Raw genomic sequence first — 19955 nt, forward strand, 5'->3', positions numbered from 1 at the left:
ACATATCAGAGAGCGGGGATTTTGAATCGTGTCACATAACAAAAAATACTGATAGGGAATCTCCGATTTGCTAAAGCGGAGTCTAATATGCCATGTGGCCTCCTCTGATAGTGCTTATTATAATACGCCGAAAATTTTTAAAAGCGCTATCACTTATGTGTTTCAGAGTTTAGATATTTTCTTATTATTATAAAGAACCAATGTTATATGTATTAGAGTTTTACTATCAAAGATTTCTAAAATAATTCCTCCAATGTCATACCTCTGATATAACTCTATTATCAAAAGGTTCCTCCCACCAATAGACTACAACCACTCTATGGCTTTCCTACCACATCATTCTGACCAATCATGTGAGGGGAAATCTGGTTCCACCAATCAGAAGCCTCCCTTGACTAGGGTTTTTACCATCAAAAGGATAAGGTTATCCCAAAATTTCCTTTAAGTTCATAGCCTCACTCCTATGCACCACAACAAAGCCTTCTCTTTGATTCTTGTCATGACTCGGCCAACGGACCTCGCCTTTGCATCGCTTAGTGTCTTAGCTGAAGAGATCTAGAACCTCCCCGGTTATAAGCTTTGTTATTGTAAAGGCTTCCTCGACCCAGTCTTGCCGACTATGTCTCTATCTCATAAATCTCGTACACTCCCAGACATGCTTCACGGTTTGATGATGATACCTTTGGTTACTTAGGACGATCTACGATGTTATCCCTCCTGAGCTTGGGTGATATATTCTCCAATGGATTCGTGGTCGACAAGTCTTCCCTTCCCACTGGGAAGGAATCCTACCAAAGGCGGCATAGGTGCTCATGTGTTGCTTACCTACCACATTTTTGGTATGGAATCCTAAGAGCTTCCTAACTTTCCTGCTACACGTCGACAGTGCCAGACCCTAAGTCGAGCCTGCAAACAACTCCATGGTGCTTGATGAAACCTTCCGGTCCCTAGACAACCATCCTAAGACGGGAATAATAGGTGTCTAGCCTGCTGAGAAGGCCAGGTTGCAGGCCATTTAGGAAAAGTTGTCGCCTCGTATGATCTCAAGGGGAAACTCACCTTGACATTAATCCAATGCTTCCCATGCAACACAACAATTTGTAACTTGGAAAACAAAAGGCATGCAGGCGGATAAAGACCCTACTATCCAGCGGGTCTGCCATGTAATCTTCATATTAATAAAAGGGTCTCAGAACCCACTATCTTTCAAGTTTGATTGAACCTCTCGTGGGGCGACCATGACATGTAATGAGTTATGTCTCTTCCTTAATAATTTATTACTCTTTGCTGTCATGCGGTTTGTTATAGCATGCAGTTTCTTATGCTGCCTAATCTTTGTTATCATGTGGTTTGTTATAGCATGCGATTTGTTATGCCTCTTAAGCATCAAACATTCTATGTTTACCTTTGGCAGTCATTACACACATCTTTGCCTTTAGATTTTACACACATGCATACATATATATATATATATATATATATATATATATATATACAAAAGTCATCTCCACAGGGATGTACCACATATGAAAACATAATCAACATAATGCAGTCCTTCAATCTAGAACCAGTAGTGGAATCAAAGGTTTACTCATCGAAACATTCAAAATGACACAACATAAAACATTTGCGATATGGGTACCTTTGATCTGGAATAGATGCGATAAAATAATTAACTCATTTTAATAACTGTATCGGGTCCATAATATCATAGATAATTGCAACATTCCACAGTTTGCAAACTTGCGCTATAATAAAGCTCCGATATGGTGGATGCCAAATTATAATTAAATTTGTTTTAATATCAATATTCGTCCATCTTGTCGACTATTTTAGATGATGTCACATAACGAAAGTTTCGATAAATGGATGCGATCTTAGATTAAATACAATTTTGTAATTATACTGGGTCCACAAGTGAATTAATACACCATATCGGCTCTGCATATTGGAGATTGGAGAAAATCCAAGGTCAGAGATTATCGCATATCGCAGCACACGCCTTCAAGAATATCGGTGAGATATGGATCTCAGAGGAAGTTCTCTATTGCAAGTCAGACATCGGGGGGTTTCAAGTGATATCATATAACAAAAATACCGAATCATCAATTGTGCATATATGATATCATTGTTCATATTTATACTTAGAACATTTCGATTTAAACACATCAATGGTGATACTGATCTAATCACATAGAATAACATATATGACAAACTTGAATTAAAACAATACTTCAACCCAAAAACATAGCATCAACATAAAGATAATAGTACCCGATACACATTCACTCTGCTCATAAGTAAAATCGTTGTGGTTCTTCTTTCTATTAAGACTTGTTTACAACTATAGTAGTAAAAACCAAAATACTTCTCGCAAAATTTCATAAGCCCCTTTCTTCATAACAATGAAGGGGATTTAAAGTTTAAAGTCGAAACCCAAATATAGAAAAGTCCATAAAATGTTGCGATGGTCCAAACAAACCACACTTAAAATAAAAATACAAACTAATAGTACAAAAAATAAAAATACAAACTAATAGTACAATCCTGTTACAACAAATTGATCAAGACTTGAATGAAGACTTCTTTGGAAATCGCTGTTGAAGTTCCAATATATCTATCATCACCTTCAATTCAGGCGGATGTTCAGGCCTAATGTGCATCCGTGCAGTGAATAACACAACACTGAGAGCTGGCAGCACCTGACTAATTGTATTTAGAAGACACGTCAACATCAACCATTGCCCATGTGGTTTGACTAGGAAATGCCAATGGCATTCCAAGTCAATCTTTGATAGAGCTTTTAGCTGCTCAACCTTCTTCTTTGATGATTCTTGCCAATATTTTAACATTGGGAAACGTATCTTCTAGGAACTCTGAGATTAAATTTGCCTCCAAGAGGTTGTGGCTGATTGATTGAATCATGTTGCTAGATATGTCCCTCACACTATAGATTTCCATCTCTACATTTTTAAGCCTTATCTCCCATTCTTGGAAGACAATCTCTTTCTAAGATTCATCTATCTTGGGAAGATTTTCTAATCGATCCTTAGAGTTGTTCTGCCAGTCAATGAAATCAGAGATTTTCTCTTCAACTTCCTTTCCATATGTCCTCAGATCGGCCAATTGATTCACAAGCGCATTAGCTGATTGGCACATCTCTTCGATAATGCCCAAGTTTTGGAAAAATAGAACCTGGTAATGAGCAATAAGGTTATTTAGCTCCCCTGCTTCTTTCATGAATTCTGCTGTCTCCAGATTAGCCTTCAATTGCTCAATTCTACGCTCTAGCTCCTGTATGTGGACATCCCAACTCTTCATGTGAGATTCATATTGAATATTCATCCCATCGAAACTGGTTTGCAATTGTGACAATTGAGCTTGACATTGTTGGACGATTCATTGCTTTTCGTTTTCTAAATTTTTGTTTAAGGTGCCTTATTCTATAATCTTTCTCCCTTAGGAGTTGTTGCACTTTTTTGGCTTTGTAAATTGTTGCACTAACATAGGCTCCTACATATTGTCATAGTCTCCCAATATCTTCAACAAGGGGTCACTTGGGCATCTTTCCACAATACTTCAAAAGAGGTATTTGCAGGGACCAAATCCTGCCTTTGTTCAATCCTTCTCCTCTTTCTCTACCTGCTAACTACTGCTCTGTGTTTCAGACTATAAAATACATCCAGAGGAGGAATCTCCTCAATATTGAGAATGACCTCAGAGGTCATAAAAAATGGGATGATTTCCAGATCATCACTGTTGACAATTTCCTTAGAAGGCTCAACAGTGAACAAGCTCTTCTCAGTGATGACAAAAGTATGAGCAATCTATATCTGTGATGAAATTTATTGTTTTTTAGGGTCAATCTCTTTAATAAACTGTTCCCAAATCCCATCCAGACTTTCTTCTGTCGCTACCTTCTCTGCCTTTGATTTGCTAGTTGCCGATGTTTTAGTTACATGAACTACATCTTGACTCTGAGATGTGCTCGCTCGTGTGTCTTGTTCCGTATTCTGGTGATTTAGATTCAAAATTTCATTGGGCAAACGAGAAATCCTTTTAGCCCTGTATTGATGAAACTGCACTAATTCCTTAGGGCTGAGCCATCCTCTTGCTTCTCTTTCAACCTATGAATAATTTAACACTGATTGAAAGAAACAATTAAATTTATCAGGCTCGTTTGTAAACTGCTTGATCTTTGCTTGTGTTGTAACATTTTTCTCAGTATCTACTGGATCGTACTGTCAATTTGGAATGGTTGGAAAGTTCATCATTTGGATTTCCTCCATCTCCTTAGTAGCATGTTTGAAATTCTGTAAAGAATATAATCCACATCGATACGAAAAACATTCCACATTGTCTTTTTTCTTTCTTTCATGACCTTAGACAGGCCATCTCCCACAGTCTGGTAGGTTATTTTCTAGGCTAGGAGCTTGTCGGGGACATACAAGGGAAACACATGAGGCTATGCACGACTGCCAAAAACTCGAACATAGGTAAATTATTCCTCCCCAAACCATCTTCCAACTGATAACAGGTCAATATTGGCTTTAGCGGAGATTCTAGGGCACTTCTCATTGAAAACAAACTGGTAAATAGGAAGGACGACACCATGGCTAATCTTGTAAAAATGGGGTCGGTATTTTGACTCCCATAGAATATCATGGTAAATGTGAATAGACAAAGGGTTTTCAATAGTCTGTTTCCATCCCATGGATGGAAAATCTGAAGTGAAACAAATACAATCCATAATGTAGGCACTCATGTAGAATGGGATAGGAAAAATTTCAATAAACTTACGATTTTTCCTATATTCTAGGATTACATTGCTTAGGTTGTTGAACATAATAGTTCCCCAGTCCATTACATAACCATTAGAGGCAACTTCAATCAGGGGCGCCCATTTGTCTAAAAAATTCTGGATATCTCATAGTCAAACAATCTACACATCATTGCAATAGCAAAACAATAGGGTGCATTAATAGAGGCTAGAACATATATACCCTTGTCCTCCTGCTTATGCTTGCTAGCGTCTCTTCTCCATCCTCAAATAACCTCAGAGTGGTGTTCATTTTCCTGCATGAACTTCTCAATGAACTGTTTATCATATTTCCTCTGAGCTGCTGGGAGGTGGTACATTGCAGACAATTCTTTTGCAGTGAAAGAGCCATTGACCATCTGTCTCCGGGTCATGAAGTTCCTATCTACGATGTTCATATGATCAATGACCCACCTGATCATATCCATATAAGGCAAGATTCTTGGACGAGCGCCAATTCTATGAAGAAACGAATTGGCCACATCACTGTATGTAATTTCCGAAACAGGAACCCTATCCTCTGTTGGAACTGTTCTTTCTGTGAATTTTAGCCCTTCATCTTCAAAAAGCTTATACATGGCCTCCCAACTAGAGACCCCAACATCAAGGGTGCATGTCATGTCAGAAAATAGCCCAGGGATTTCTATGACCTCAGGAGAAGGACTAACTAGCTGTTGTTGAATGAGAATTTTCCTTCCGGGTTTAGCCAGTCGAGACATTTCTCATGAATTCTGCTTATCGGGAGTAGCCTGCGAGGAAAAAACACAAGAATGACCAGCACCTGCACTTAGAAAAAATGACCAATTATGCATGAATCCAATACTTTTATGAGCAAAATCTTCGGGGATCCTTAGTATTAATGAAAGCATTTACAATATTGGAAACCATAAATTCACTTCATTTTGCCATTAATTGACAGAATGTGCATCCATGTGGCATTCGGCACACGTCAGCTTTAAAGACTATTTTTATCGGAGAAATCACATCATTGTCCTACCAAAACTTGCGATCTCCTCTGTCTCTAGAGTCGATTACTTTTATGTGAACATCTTTAATATAGAATCACATCTGCCCTTCATCGCAACTTTTCGAATGAAACCTTTGTTCAGATCCGCCGATCTCCGATTGCGATATGTCTTACTGTATGCATCAGCGTTACGAGAGATTTTAATCAGAAAAATAAGATGGTTGTCCTGGCAAAACTTGTTATCTTGTCTATCTCCGGACTCTGTTTATTTGATCAAAACATCTTTAATATAATATTTCATCTGCCCTTCATCGAAACTTTTGGAATGAAACCTTCACTTGCATCTGTCGATCTCCGATTGTGATATACCGATAGCTTTTGCCTCCTTTCAACTCTTTGTGACAGTCGTGCTAGCCCCCAAATCGGAGCCCTCTCTATTGGGCATTTCCATTTGGATATGTAACCTTCATGGACTACATGTCAATTTTCCGATTGCCGATCACCTTCTACGTTTGGTCCTTGGTTCTGTAGCTCTTCACGTGACTGCAGTCTAGCCCCTATATCAAAACCCTTCAATCAGAGGTTATCAATCAGAGGTTTCACTTCGATGCACAATACACCTCAAACTCCGATCTCTGATCTCCCATACGTGACGTCATCACCACAACGTATTTGCCACCTATTGTCATGTGAGTAATTCCACGTGTTACCCCTTTTTGGGCTACTGTGAGCCTTGAAATTGCCGAATCTCGCTGCCATGTATCAATCGTTTTTGCATGCCATTGTCACGTGTCTCTTATCAGATCTAGTCTTTTCCTACCACAAGTCTCTTCGGGAGGAGAAAGAAAATGCCCCTGCTTCTTTCGTTTAACACAAATCCTTTGTTAATTTCTTATCGGCGATGATGACACATTAACACTAGCGGCCCATTCTCAACAACTCTGCCTAATATCACATATTTAGAATGCCTGTCATGTTAAAACCTTTGATATCAAAACCTTTGATACCTGATAAGCTGTCTTTCTAACTCAAACATGGATGAACTCATGCTCTGCATCTCCTATTAACGTTGCTTTGCACATCTTAGTGCAAATGCTAGTTACATTCTGAATAACAAAATTCAATACTCTAAAATATAAAAACAAAATAAAGAAACGAAAATAAATAATTACATTCTAGATAATGAAATTTAATATTCTAAAACATAAAAGCAAAAATTAAAGGAAAAGGAAAAAAAAAAAAAAAATGGTGTGTGGGGACAGAGAAAATTGTTCCCGTCATTGTTCCAAACAGTAAATCAAAGTTACCATGCTAAGTAATGCTTGTCTACATGTGAAGGAAAAATGAATTTATGGGGATCAATATTCAAGGAAAAGCACATATTAACATGAAAAGAAGAGATTTAATAATACTCCAATAAAACAAATCAAATCAGATCCCAAATCCTGCTTTGCTTTTTAAGATATTCTTCTATCGTGTGGAAACCTTACCTACTCCATTATTCTAACTTATTGCTTTTTAAGATATTCTTCTATCGTGTGGAAACCTCACCTACTCCATTATTCATAACTTATTGTCCTCCATTTTCATGTGGCCTATATATCTGCAATGGTCAGTTCATTTCAAGTGACAGAGGTGTGAGAAATTCGTCATTAGTATCCATTATCATCTTGGATTTAAGCTGCATGTCTCGTTAATTTAGGATTGCATTCCTCACTCTTTAGTACTGGTAGCATTGCTTTGGAAGTTTTTGTGAGGAGAATCGAGCCTACGGTCATTCTGAGATTTTTTGTTGTTGTTGTGTTTGTGTTGGAGAAAATCATATCATGGCAGAAGCTGTTATCATTTCTGGATTTGTTGGTGTGGGCATCGACAAGGTGGTCAGCCAGATTCTGCACCTCATAGGGACTGCTGTTCGCTACAAGCAAGAATTGGGCTCTCTTCAGCGTCTGGTCACTGACATCCCGCCTATCATCCAGCAGATCCAGCGATACCGCCCAGAATTGAACAGGAAGAATGGAATTCCGAATTCTCAGTGCTATCAGAGAGCTTCAGCCGTCAGTATATGGCTCAATAAGTTGGACTTGCTTCTCCGACAAGCATCAGAATTGGTGCATCAGTGCACATTACCAAGGTATCAATTCATTTCTCGTTACCTACCAAGAAGAAAGATCAGCAGTCTTGTTTCAGAAATCGATGGCCTTTTAAGATTGTCTCCTTTGGTCGAGTTGGCCCAAATTCCAGAGCTCCTAGAGGAACAAACTCAGGTGCTCATGGAGGGATTGGGGCAGATTATGAAGGAAAGCGTTGAAGCCGTGGCTTCTTCCAGCAGTTCTTCTGCAACCACCTCCCAATCTCTTGCTTCAACAGGATTCTTCATCCCCGAAACCCTTATCGTCGGACAGGAGAGAACTTTTGCAGCACTGGAGAAGCTAATGATCGATCCAGAGCTCTCGCGCGTTGGCGTGGTAGGAAAAGGTGGATCCGGGAAGACTCTGCTTCTCAAGGCAGTCTTCAATAGTGAAAAGGTGCGGAATGTCTTTAGCGATGGCTTAATGCTTTGGCTTACTGTTTCACAGTTCCCGTCTTTTAAAAATCTTAGAGAAGAACTCTGTCAACAGATAGCCATCCAAACAAATGCACAGGAACTGGTAAATAGTATGAACCCGGAAGGTCTAAAAATCTGGATGAATCAGACTCTGCAGGCAAAGAAATTTGCCCTGTTCTTAGATGATTTATGGGGAGAGGGTGCAAAACTGCTGGAAGAATTGGGTGTACCCTCGTTAACCGACCCCTCCCACTCCAAAATTGTTGTCAGTTCAAGGGATCACAGAGCATTGCGAGAGATGGGGATTAATGCAGAGAGGTCAACAATAATTATGGAGGATCTGATCAAAGATGATAGTTGGAGGTTATTTGGTCATCATGCTTTCCCATACAATAACGGAAGGCGGCCAACAAGCATCGAGGAGAGAACGGCCAGGCTTGTGTGTGCCCACTGCAAAGGGCTTCCCCTGGCCATCAAAGCAGTTGGCAGGGCAATGGCAGGCATTACTGATCCAAGAGAGTGGGAGTTAGCGGTGAGTAGGCTGCCAAGCACCAACAGCCAAGATCTTCGACAAGCTCTCTATGATCCCCTCAGGTGGAGTTACGACGCACTGGCCAGGTACGACGTCAACCTGCAATTGTGTTTTTTATACTTATCTGCCTTCCGAGAAGACCAGGTCATCTGGGTCGAATGGGTGATTCGCTTGTTTAATGGCGAAGGGCTACTTGCAAGAAAGAATGGGCAAGATGAGCGCAGCCACGACCCATTTGTGGTCGGAAGAATTTACATCAACTTTCTTGCCGATCGTTGCTTGATAGAACCGACATTGCGAGACGTGGATGGGTCCGTGCTGTATTTCAGGGTGCACGACGTTCTGCGTGATTTGGCAATACAAATCGCAGAGCGGGAGGAAAACTTTTACTGCCGGACAGGTAAGGGTTTGGCAGCGTTGCCTGAAAATGAATGTTCAGGGCGCACTCGGTTTTTGCTGAATTGTAACGGCTTGAGTTCGCTTCCAGAGTCATTCCGGCCTCCAGAAATCTCCTCACTGTTAATGGGGCAAAATACAAATCTCAGAGAGATTCCAAGAAAAGTGATTGGGAGTTTGGTCTCCCTGAAGGTTTTGAACTTGAGTGAGACGTCCCTCCAGTCATTGCCGGACAGTGTGGGTTGTTTGAAGCAGTTGGTATCCCTAGTGTTAATAGGCGTGCCTATAAAAAGGCTTCCTGCATCAGTTACAGACCTTGCATGCCTAGAAGTTCTCGAAGTTGGTAGCTCTAAAATAACAGAATTACCCTCCGACATTCACAGGCTGAGATCCCTGAGGTCTTTAGGGCTTCAGAACTGTCAAGATTTAGAATGTCTCCCGCGGAGTCTGTCACGCTTTACCTCTCTGCAGTACTTAGTGATGAACAGGTGCAGTCGGCTGTGGACAAATGGCGGGCAGAAGAAAAGTCGTAAAAAGGTGGCTCTTGTTAATGATCTGCACACACTGACGCAGCTAAAAAGGTTATACCTGGGTAGCAACGGAGAGATGATTAGTGAGGGGACATTGGGGAGCATGGAGCAAATGGAGACACTCGGCTTGACATGCTCAATGATGGAAAGTCTACCCGCTGATATCATCAAAATGTCCAAGTTGAGAAAAGTTCGGTTACAGTGCCCTCGCGTGGTTAAAATGGAGACTGAGTTTTATGCATTTCAAAGTTTGAGCACACTTACGCTGCTCGGATGTGAAATGCTCGAAGAACTTCCAGGGTTACAAAAGATGGAGAGTTTGAGGAAATTAGAAATCATATCTTGTTATAAGTTGAAAAGGTTTTCCGACAAATTTGGTGAGAAAGGCGCATTTCCTGTGCTGGAGATATTTTCATTAGTTGATTTAAAGGAGTTAGAGGAGTTGCCCATGATAGAAGAAGGTGGAATGCCTTCACTTAAAATATTCACCATTGTGTGCTGTGAAGCTTTAAAAATATTGCCGGAAAATTATTTGAACATTAAAAATTTCCAAAAACTAAGACTGTGGGGCTGTCCATTGGTACTAGAAAATTTAGAAAAAACCAAGAAACTAAATACATCTGTGAAAGAAGTGTCAATGAGTGTCGCAGAGGTTAGAAATATCGTAGAAAAATGGGAATTTCTACAAAACAACCTGTCTCTTTTGTATAAAGAATTTTGGTGTAATGAACTTTATCTCTTTTTAAATGAGATAATTACTTTCTGAAAAAAGAAGATATTTTTTGGTTGTATAATGAATTTTGGTGTAATGAACTTTAACTCTTTTTAAATGAGATAAGTAGTTTTTAATAATATATATTTTTTTTCATTTTTTCACCGGAGATAACTATCATCATCATTTTAAATTTAATTAATTATTTATTTTTAAATATTTAATATAATAAAAATTATTTTTTAAAAATATTAGTTTAATATGTGATGTGTATATATATTTTATTTTTTATATTTTTTTTCTATTATATTATTAAATATAAATGTTAATTTAATATTGTATAATATTATTCGAGATCAATTTTAATTTTTATCAAGTGTTTAGAGGTTGATAGATCTTCATTTGGAGTTAAAATGGATCTAGAATATGGTTTAATTATTAATTTTATTTTTATTTTCATTTTTATTTTTATGTAATTTGTTTGGGTCAAAATATTTATACCATCATAGATCCATCTTAAATACGGATCTAACATGAGCCGAGAAGGATCAAATTTCTGAGCACAAATTTATTTAGAGTGCAAAATACAATGTGTATTTTTTCATTGTTTAAATATTTGTTTATATACACCATTAAAATATTTTATTTTAACAAATTCTTTTCTATATATAAATATATATGAAGTTGATATCACACTGGTTGCCTATGGAAATATTTTTTGAAAAGTGTAACCTTTAAACATGGTACTGTCATATTTTTATTTTTATTTTTACTTCTAATTAATTTATAGCATATTCAAAATTAAATTAAAATCAGAGGTGATTTTTCAGCATGTGGTGATTAAATTAAATTATTTGAAGAAATCAAACTCATAACTCAATAACTAGCCTAATATCTCAAAACAACAAATCTAAATCCAATAAAGAGATCCCTCGTTGAAGTTGGAAGGGCTAGCTTCTAAGCTTACAAGTGGTTTTGTGGTTACCTCTGGGTTTCTCTCACAGCCTTGGGAAATTACAAAGTGATAACAATGCAAACAGAGGATGAGGAAGAAAAGGATAATTTAATCCTATGTATACCCTCTTATAAGGGAAAACTAATACCTTTCCATTTGCACGAAAACTGAATTCGTGACCTTTGCAAGAAATGCGAACAATATATATATAAAAAAAAAAATTAAAGGAAAACATAAAAACACAACGGCTAAGCTGCAAAGCAAGGTGAACAAGATGGAGAATGATAAGAAACAACTCGAATAGATAATGGATGGTGTGCTTAGTTGTAGGGCTCCTTCAACCAATTACAACGTGTACTTGATAGAAAGATTGTTGATGTTTAAAAAGAATGATATTATCAACAATAAGCCTTTTGCAAGTTGAATACAAATATGCTTTCATAGAAGCATATAGGGTTTGCACGAATCTAGAAAAAGACTTTCTCTGTGAATTGTACCAACATAATTTTCTAGTATCTCTTACCAAAAAATGGAATCCCAACCCTCATGTAGGGGATGTCCAATTGAGTAGTATCTCTTACTGGAATCCCAACCCTCATGTAGGGGATGTCCAATTGAGAGATTTTCTATCGTATTTAGGAAATCAGGCCAGTTGGGTGGAAGACCTTAAAATTTTTAAACATAATTCCGAGAGCATTCTGTGGGTTAGAGGAGAATATGAAATACTTGTAGAGGTGATAAATGAACAACAATAGTTGGCCAGTTCGACAAAGGTAGCAGAGTATATCACTAGGAATAGGTAGCAGACGATTGCATATTGCCAACCCATATTCAAATATTGTACACTGCTACACAAGAAGGATGTAAAGCAAGGTGGGATGCCTCGGGAAAACAAACCTGAAATAAATATCCATTTAACTACCTAAACTTAAAGATAACCTTAACAAGGGTTGCTCAGTATATTATTTCCATGGAACAATGTGGGGATAATTAGATTAGTCTTAGATTTCGTTATCCAATGATTTGGTTGCCAACAAGGATATATAAAAATTCATATACCCTGAGATAATTAATAATATATATATATATATATATATATATATATATATAATTAAATTAAATAATAATAATAATAAAAAAATTGAACGCTGGAATAAAATTATGGAAACATGAGGGTATCTTCGTCCCGATGAAGCAGGACACAATGATTATCATATCAACAATGATTATCGTATCAACAATATTTATGAAAATCCCCCTTCATTCTCAGATTCAGATTGACCTCTGTGTTCTTATTGATATTGAAACAGGAGGGTGTCTTCGTCCCAATGAAGCAGGACACAATGATTATCATATCAACAATGATTATCGTATCAACAATATTTATGAAAATCCCCCTTCATTCTCAGATTCAGATTGACCTCTGTGTTCTTATTGATATTCACTCCCTCACTATTGCTGATCTTGTAATATATATAATCTTTGATGTAATATATATGATTATCCAATAATATATCACCATTAGCATTGAGCAGTTATATAAAAACTGGTAAAATTGTGTTTTGCGTGTTTAGTTACAATTTCATTGCATTTCCTCTACAATTTTTGTTACATTTCCGTTGTTTTTATTCCAATTTATATATCATATTCATGTTTAGACACCAATGTATGAAAGCATAATGCAAGTATGGAAAACCTTGTGAAAGCTATCTTCCATAACATACAAAATAATCAATGTATTGAAAGACTGAGTGTAAATGCATGGAGTTATTTACTGACCTTAAATGAAAATTCAGACAAATTAGAGAAATTAGCAAAGCTATCTTGACCACCTATCAAACATAAATGAACATATTCAACAAAATTATAATACATCAAATACATGTAATAAACTAATAAATATTAAAATCAAATTGAAAACAAATGCATCACAACAAACCTGGAAATCCATGCATTGTTGGAGCGAGGGTGACCTCGCTTGTTTAGTTGATCAAACTCAAATGGTTCATCTTCATCTGCAACAATATTTAAGTCAATTTCCATTCTTACATCTTGTTTTCTTGTTTTTCTTCTCTTTTTGGGGCTCAGGAAACTCTTCTTCCTCTTCAAAGATCTCTCAAAAGCACCCAACCCACACGTGAATTCATAATCCATAATATGAATATTGTTGGTATCATCCAACATTTTTTTAAACAAAGCAATAAACTTTTCAATCTTGGTCAAAGTAGCACGAAGAATTTTTCGAACCAGGTCTATGTAGCCAAATAACTCCTCTTTGGCCAACTCAATTTCGTCAATATTTATATCAACATTGTGACTATCCATGACAAATGTGTTTGCATTTTCACCAAGATTCGATATTGCCTCTATATTTATCTCAGGAGGGTCATTGTATGAATCAGTTGTGCTTTGATGATTTAGTAATTGGTTAGGAGGGTCATTGTATGAATCAGTTGTGCTTTGATGATTTAGTAATTGGTTTGAAGCCATTGAACGGGAAGATAACCAACCTACCTTTATGGCATGCTTTCAGATGTTGCCACGAATAGACCATGGGCAATCACAAGTTAAGAAATTGTTGCGATGATAAGTGACAAGATATTTCTTATTAGGTTTGGATTGACTCCTCACCTAAAAATCATGAGACATTTGCTCATGAGGGCTGCAATCACTATCTAGAATTATTTTTGCTTTTTCCATTGATGATTCAAATTGTTTCTCTTTCTTGAAATTATTCAAAAAACCTTCATTTTTTAAAATTTCCTTAAACGGGTAACAGGGTTCAACATTTGTTAGAAGAACATATATCAACCAATCCATCCTACGAGAACATTTATCTTTTCTATCAAATAAAAAGTTCTTCTTTAGGTAACAGTGATATGACTCCACAACATTGTTTATCTCCTGATTTGCATGGAGAAAATCCCAACAACCTTTTACCCACATCCTAATTTCATAAATGTTGGGTTGATGAAGATATTTCATCCGTATAAAACCAAAAAGAGAAAAGTAAGAAAGAGTTTTTCAAATTACAAATCTTGTCACCAGTAACCCAATTCTTGTGGAAATATTCTAGGAACTTCTCCTCATTAGCAAATTTGTTGAAGAAAACATTAATTGAATTTCTCACTTCAACACTAGAATAATAATTCATAATTAAATCCAAACCACTAAACATCTCTTTTTCTATTTCTAGACTACTTGCCAATCAATTCACATTTTTTATCCATACTCGATGTACTGCCAAACACACAATACAACATTGCAACTTGTGATTCTCCTGCCACATTCAATTCATTTCAAGCATGTTATTTTTGTAATAAATACAAGTTGTACTGTAAAATAAGAAGATTGAAGTTACCTTAAAGAACTGATTTCATCCAATGCATCATCAACCATGAAGGCATTAACTTTCCAACTATGATCAACTTGGTGACACTTATGCATGAGGTGCTCCAACCATAGTGAAATGTCATGTGATGTATTACGTGATGCCACCACCCATGCAACTGGCACCCCACTTTGTTGCTCATCAAACACCACGAGTGTGTACAATTGATACTATCACATTTAAAAAACATTTGAAGTCAACTTCAACTCATTAATCATTATCAATCATTACTAATCAAATTATTGTACTAGATCAATCATTCTTAATACACTCACCCCATATTTATTCGTGTTGAATGTTGAATCCATGGCTATTAGGCTATTATTTGATAGCTTCACCATGGTATCCAACATCCACTTTGTCTGAATTCCAACTATAAAAGGGTCTCTCCACCATTGGGCTTTTGATAAAAGAAAAAATCATTTGGGTGTTTTCTATACCAAAGGTTCACACTCATTTCATCATTTTTATGAAACTAATAATTTTCTTTCATTAGATGATTATAGATGTTAACAACATCTTTCCTACACAAAAAGAAATCCCTATCTTGAGTTGCAGCATCCATGTCAACATATTTTTTAACATGCATTTTGCAAACCGAGTTAACTGGCATTTCGAAGAAGAAACAACTCTCTACATAGGAAATCATGGCCCTTGATAACTTTGGTTGATGTAGGGACCTAGCATGACCTGAAATGTCATGTTGGCCATGACAAGGCAATCCTTGGCTATCTACATGCCCATACATGTTATATGTTATTATCGCTATCTTCGGGATTTGAACCATAATTTTACAATGAAATTGCATTGGCAACCCCTCTTTTCACAAATGAGTATCTACGCTTCATTTCATCTTGTCCTCTTCTGTCCTCGGGGTCATATGTACAAGCATAGCTGCATAAAAATGTTTGAAAATTCAATAAATATGAATCCATGAAAATTGATCAAGCACTACTAATACCAACATCTAAACAATGCATCTCTAAAAAACTTACAATTAATATAGCAAGGAAGGAGTAGGCCTTGAGCCTAGGCATTTACTTTGTACCCAGGTGAAAGAACATGGAGCATCTCGGTTCATTTCCTCTCCTATAATAAAGTCTCCAACTCTAGTTGAAGGGATTTTTGCAATCCAATCAATCTCCTTGTGTTTTCCATGTACTCAATAGAAAATATGATATTTTCTTTATGGTCTTGCATTGGAAGGGCAATTATTGTTTCCCAATTGACTTTCTTTACCATTTCCTGACTCAATGAGTTGCTACGACGGTGAGACAACGACAATGGTTAACGGTGAAACAAGCAAGTTTCCGCAAGGGTGAAACACCGAGTTGCTGCAATGGTTAACCAACGTTAACAGGGGAGTTGCCACAATGGTTGACTAGCGAGTTGCTACAACGGTTGAACAAGCAATTTTCGGTCAGAACCAACAGTGTGCAACCCAAAACAACATTTCCTTTATATAATAGTTTGAATAAATTGGGTTTTAGTAATGTGGAGGACTCTGGGTTTTACAAATTGAGTTTTGACCAACACCATAAAAAACGACAGAAAAACAAACAATCAAACCTGGAATCTGCTTATGTTTTGATATTTCCTATTTTGAACTTACAATATGAGCAACATCTTGGTATAAACGTTTATCGTGTTGTTTAAGATCCATTCGCATTGAACATTGGACCGATATTTGCAATCCGATGAACATAGGCAATTTAAACGCGAATGTGATCAACACAGGGAGTTTATCTATATTGGACTCCCGTTTGCAATTCCTGAAATATTACCCAGACCATAAATCTGCAATCCTGCCAATTTCTGTCATGTTGCTCGCGTTGAGTATTGGACGGATATTTGCAGGCGGTTTGTTCGTCAGCTTGGTCTGAGGGTGTAGGGGAATTCAAAATGATCCTGGATCAAATGGAATTCAGACATACAAATGCATGAATGGAGTCGTGGTGTGTGGTGGTTGCGTGAGTTAGGTGATAGGTCGTATTGTCTTGCGAGTTGGCCTGCAAACAGGAGCTCCGCAAACGAAGTATCCGGATGGGCGGCGAGGAGACAGAGTTGGTAATGTTAACGGACAAGACGAAGTTGTTCGCTGTTAACGTTCACGAGGAGGGACTGGGTCGCCAGAAGGGCCTCGACGATGGAGAGTGGGCACGAAACTTGAAGGCTGTTTCGTTGACCCGTTAGCTTACTCGAAATCCACAATATACTTTTTAGTAAGATTGTGATTTTTTATGGTTTTAAATGCACTTTTAAGTGCATACATGAATTCAGCACCTTAAAAAACTAGCCCTAAACACACTCTATCTCTGCAAATTAAATAACTTAAACTTATGATTTTTAAAAATTTCTCCTTAAAAAAAAAAACAAAACAAACAAATAATCTATTAATTAGACTATACATATCTCTATATAAAATTATTATGTAACTCATTTCACATATTTACCCAAAAAAATATATATTATGTACTCACTTTTTTTTTTAATTTTAATATATAAAATATTTTACAAAACTTTAATATATAAAAATTTCTAAGAAACTTTAAAACAATTAAACCCAAACGGTGTACGTTGAAAGAGGACACTCTCACATAAGGAAACTTTAAACTCATTTAAAGTGAAAACATTAAAGCCGTCATTCTTCTCTACAACATTTATTCTCAAATAGGAAATAGAGAGAACGTGAGAGCCCTCATTCTCCTTTAATAATTATTAAGCATTTCACATAAATTGAATTCAAATAAAACTACTATAATTCAGTTCTTTTTTAAAGCAATAAAGATGGCCCAAAAAACTTCATTTCTTTTTAAATGTAGGGCAAAAATAAATTGCATCCACTACAAAATAACTTACATCCATTGCAAAATTGCACTTAAAATGTAAAATAATGAAATTATGATTATTAATTGCTTGATAGTGGGGTTTGAATAGAAATAAGTTAAGTTGAATGTGGTTTAATACATTTGTATCATAAAGTTTGTACAAATGTTGGAATTTGACCTTCAACACATTTTAAATTATTTGACAGCGATGAAAATTTTGAAACGTCACAAAGGATTTATTAAAAATATTTGAAATCGTAAATTCCACAGGTAAGTATTTAAATTGTCCGTCATAAATTTTAATGACTAATCTAAATGCTAAGGAGTGATTTAGATAGAAATTAATTTAGAAAATTTATTTAGTTTCAACAACTATTTCTATTTCTGGTTTAGAAGATTTATTGGAAATGAAATTTTTAAAAACCTAAAAATGAGTGTAGAGATAGATTAGAGCAGTGATATTTTCTAATGGAACATTAGAGAAATAAGTGTTTTATTTAAAGAGATTTTTTTATTTTTTTTTTATTTTTATTTTTTATTAAATAAAAGTATTGAAGATTATATTAATAAAGATGGAATTCGGGTTACAATTTTTCTAAAAACAAGAGTTACAATTTTGTTTTGAAGATTTGGGATTGAGCACACAAGATCAACCCAAATCCTTACAAGAGAACTCCACAATACAAAAAATGTGTTCCCATTCCAACTGAAAATTTTCCAAAAGACCCCTAAAATCTAGATGTATTTGCATCCCATTTTCAACTTAATGTCATTTTAACTTTGAATGGCTTCTCGTTAGCATTGGAGAGTTTTTCATTTTTTTCCCACTTGGATCCAACCCAAGTTTCCCGATGAATTTAACATGTCACCATTCTTTTATCGGTCTCTACTGGCAGTTTCATTCTTTTGACCCAATGAACACTCTTCCACATCTACCTGATCAGCCCAAGAAGGAGCTTTTTCGAACTTGTTTTCTGGAGAAACACACTTAGAGGTTATAAACTTTGAAGTACAATTCTTGCCCTTGTCCAATATTGAATTATTAGCTCCAAAAGCCTTTTTTCCAAAAGAATTCTCTAAAGAAGCATTTGGATTACCAACTTTCACTAAGGTGTTAGAAACCTCCACACCACTATCCATCTTCACTTTTTACTGCTAAAATTCCTTGATTTTTAGGAGGATCAATCTTGAGCTTTAAAAGTTTTATATCCTTTTGAAATTTGGCCTCATTACTAAAATCTAGAAGAGAAACATCCTTAGAGATTGTAGAATGATATAAACCTCCTCTATAGATTATATAGTGGAGGACAAGAAAAAGCTTGTTGCCATGGTGAAAGGCATGCTCTTCCCCATAACTGAGAGTGAGTACATGATTCTAGTCGTCGAGGAATACAAGACTAAGGTTTGGAATGAGTCAAAAGACGTAGGGGTTGGAGAGATCGAGAATTGGAGTGTCATGGAATCCAGGAAATCCACCATTTGCAAAACACTGTGAGAGGGAAGGAAGCAGTTGACTAAGGTCAAACCCTAGATGCCGCAACATAGTATTCCAGTAGCATCACTTTTACCCTAGCAATTAAAAAAAATGTTATTATAAAACTAAACTAGTGAACTATTATGTTTAGAAAATCCAATTTTATTATGCTTAGAACTAGTGAACAAAATTATCCCATTCTTCACTTGCTTCATCAAAAGCCTTAACGAAGGGAGAATGAACCTACATGCACTTGTTGCACTTATCGGGAAATATATATTTTCAAATATGAAGATTTATAATTGAATCCTTCTTATAAGCCTCGTTGATAACTAGAATAGAGCTTTATTGTATTATATTTTGTGTTAGAATTATTTTGTAATCTTGGAAATCAATTTTGTAAGGGATATATCAATGCACTGACTTTGATATTCATCTAGCAACTAGATGCAGTGACATGGAAATTTGTGGTCAAAATTTGTCACAAAGATCACACTCCCACATATTCTTAATGCCAATTGAATAAACAATTGGGATTGAATATGAAAGAAGGATTCATGTCCATTGAAAGCAATTTTGCGATTTTTTTGTTATGATCAAATATCATATCCAAGTGCACAAAATTAGCATTGTTCAAAAAACTAGCATTGTTGTAAACACCATATTTAAAAAAAATCTAATTCACAATGCACCTTTGCAAACATGCATTAGATATTTTATAAGTTGGCATATGCATTGTTGGATATATATCTGGGTGTACAACATTTAGATCCAACTTTTTATATTTCAATCTAAATAATATT

At 36.2% G+C, this 19955-nt stretch overlaps 1 protein-coding gene across 1 annotated transcript; it reads left to right on the forward strand.

Annotated features, from left to right (window-relative positions):
* Positions 1 to 7612: 7612 nt before the first annotated feature.
* LOC149199259 (putative disease resistance protein At1g61300) lies at positions 7613 to 17043 on the forward strand. Its single transcript, XM_089400514.1, has 2 exons — positions 7613 to 10444; positions 16870 to 17043. The coding sequence occupies exons 1-2, from the start codon at positions 7613 to 7615 to the stop codon at positions 17041 to 17043; spliced, it is 3006 nt and encodes a 1001-aa protein (XP_089256640.1).
* Positions 17044 to 19955: the final 2912 nt, after the last annotated feature.

The sequence above is a fragment of the Pinus tabuliformis genome, chromosome 2_1 (assembly GCF_031772625.1).
Source record: "Pinus tabuliformis cultivar Carrire ecotype Pingquan chromosome 2_1, CPIR1, whole genome shotgun sequence".
Lineage (NCBI taxonomy): Eukaryota > Viridiplantae > Streptophyta > Pinopsida > Pinales > Pinaceae > Pinus > Pinus tabuliformis.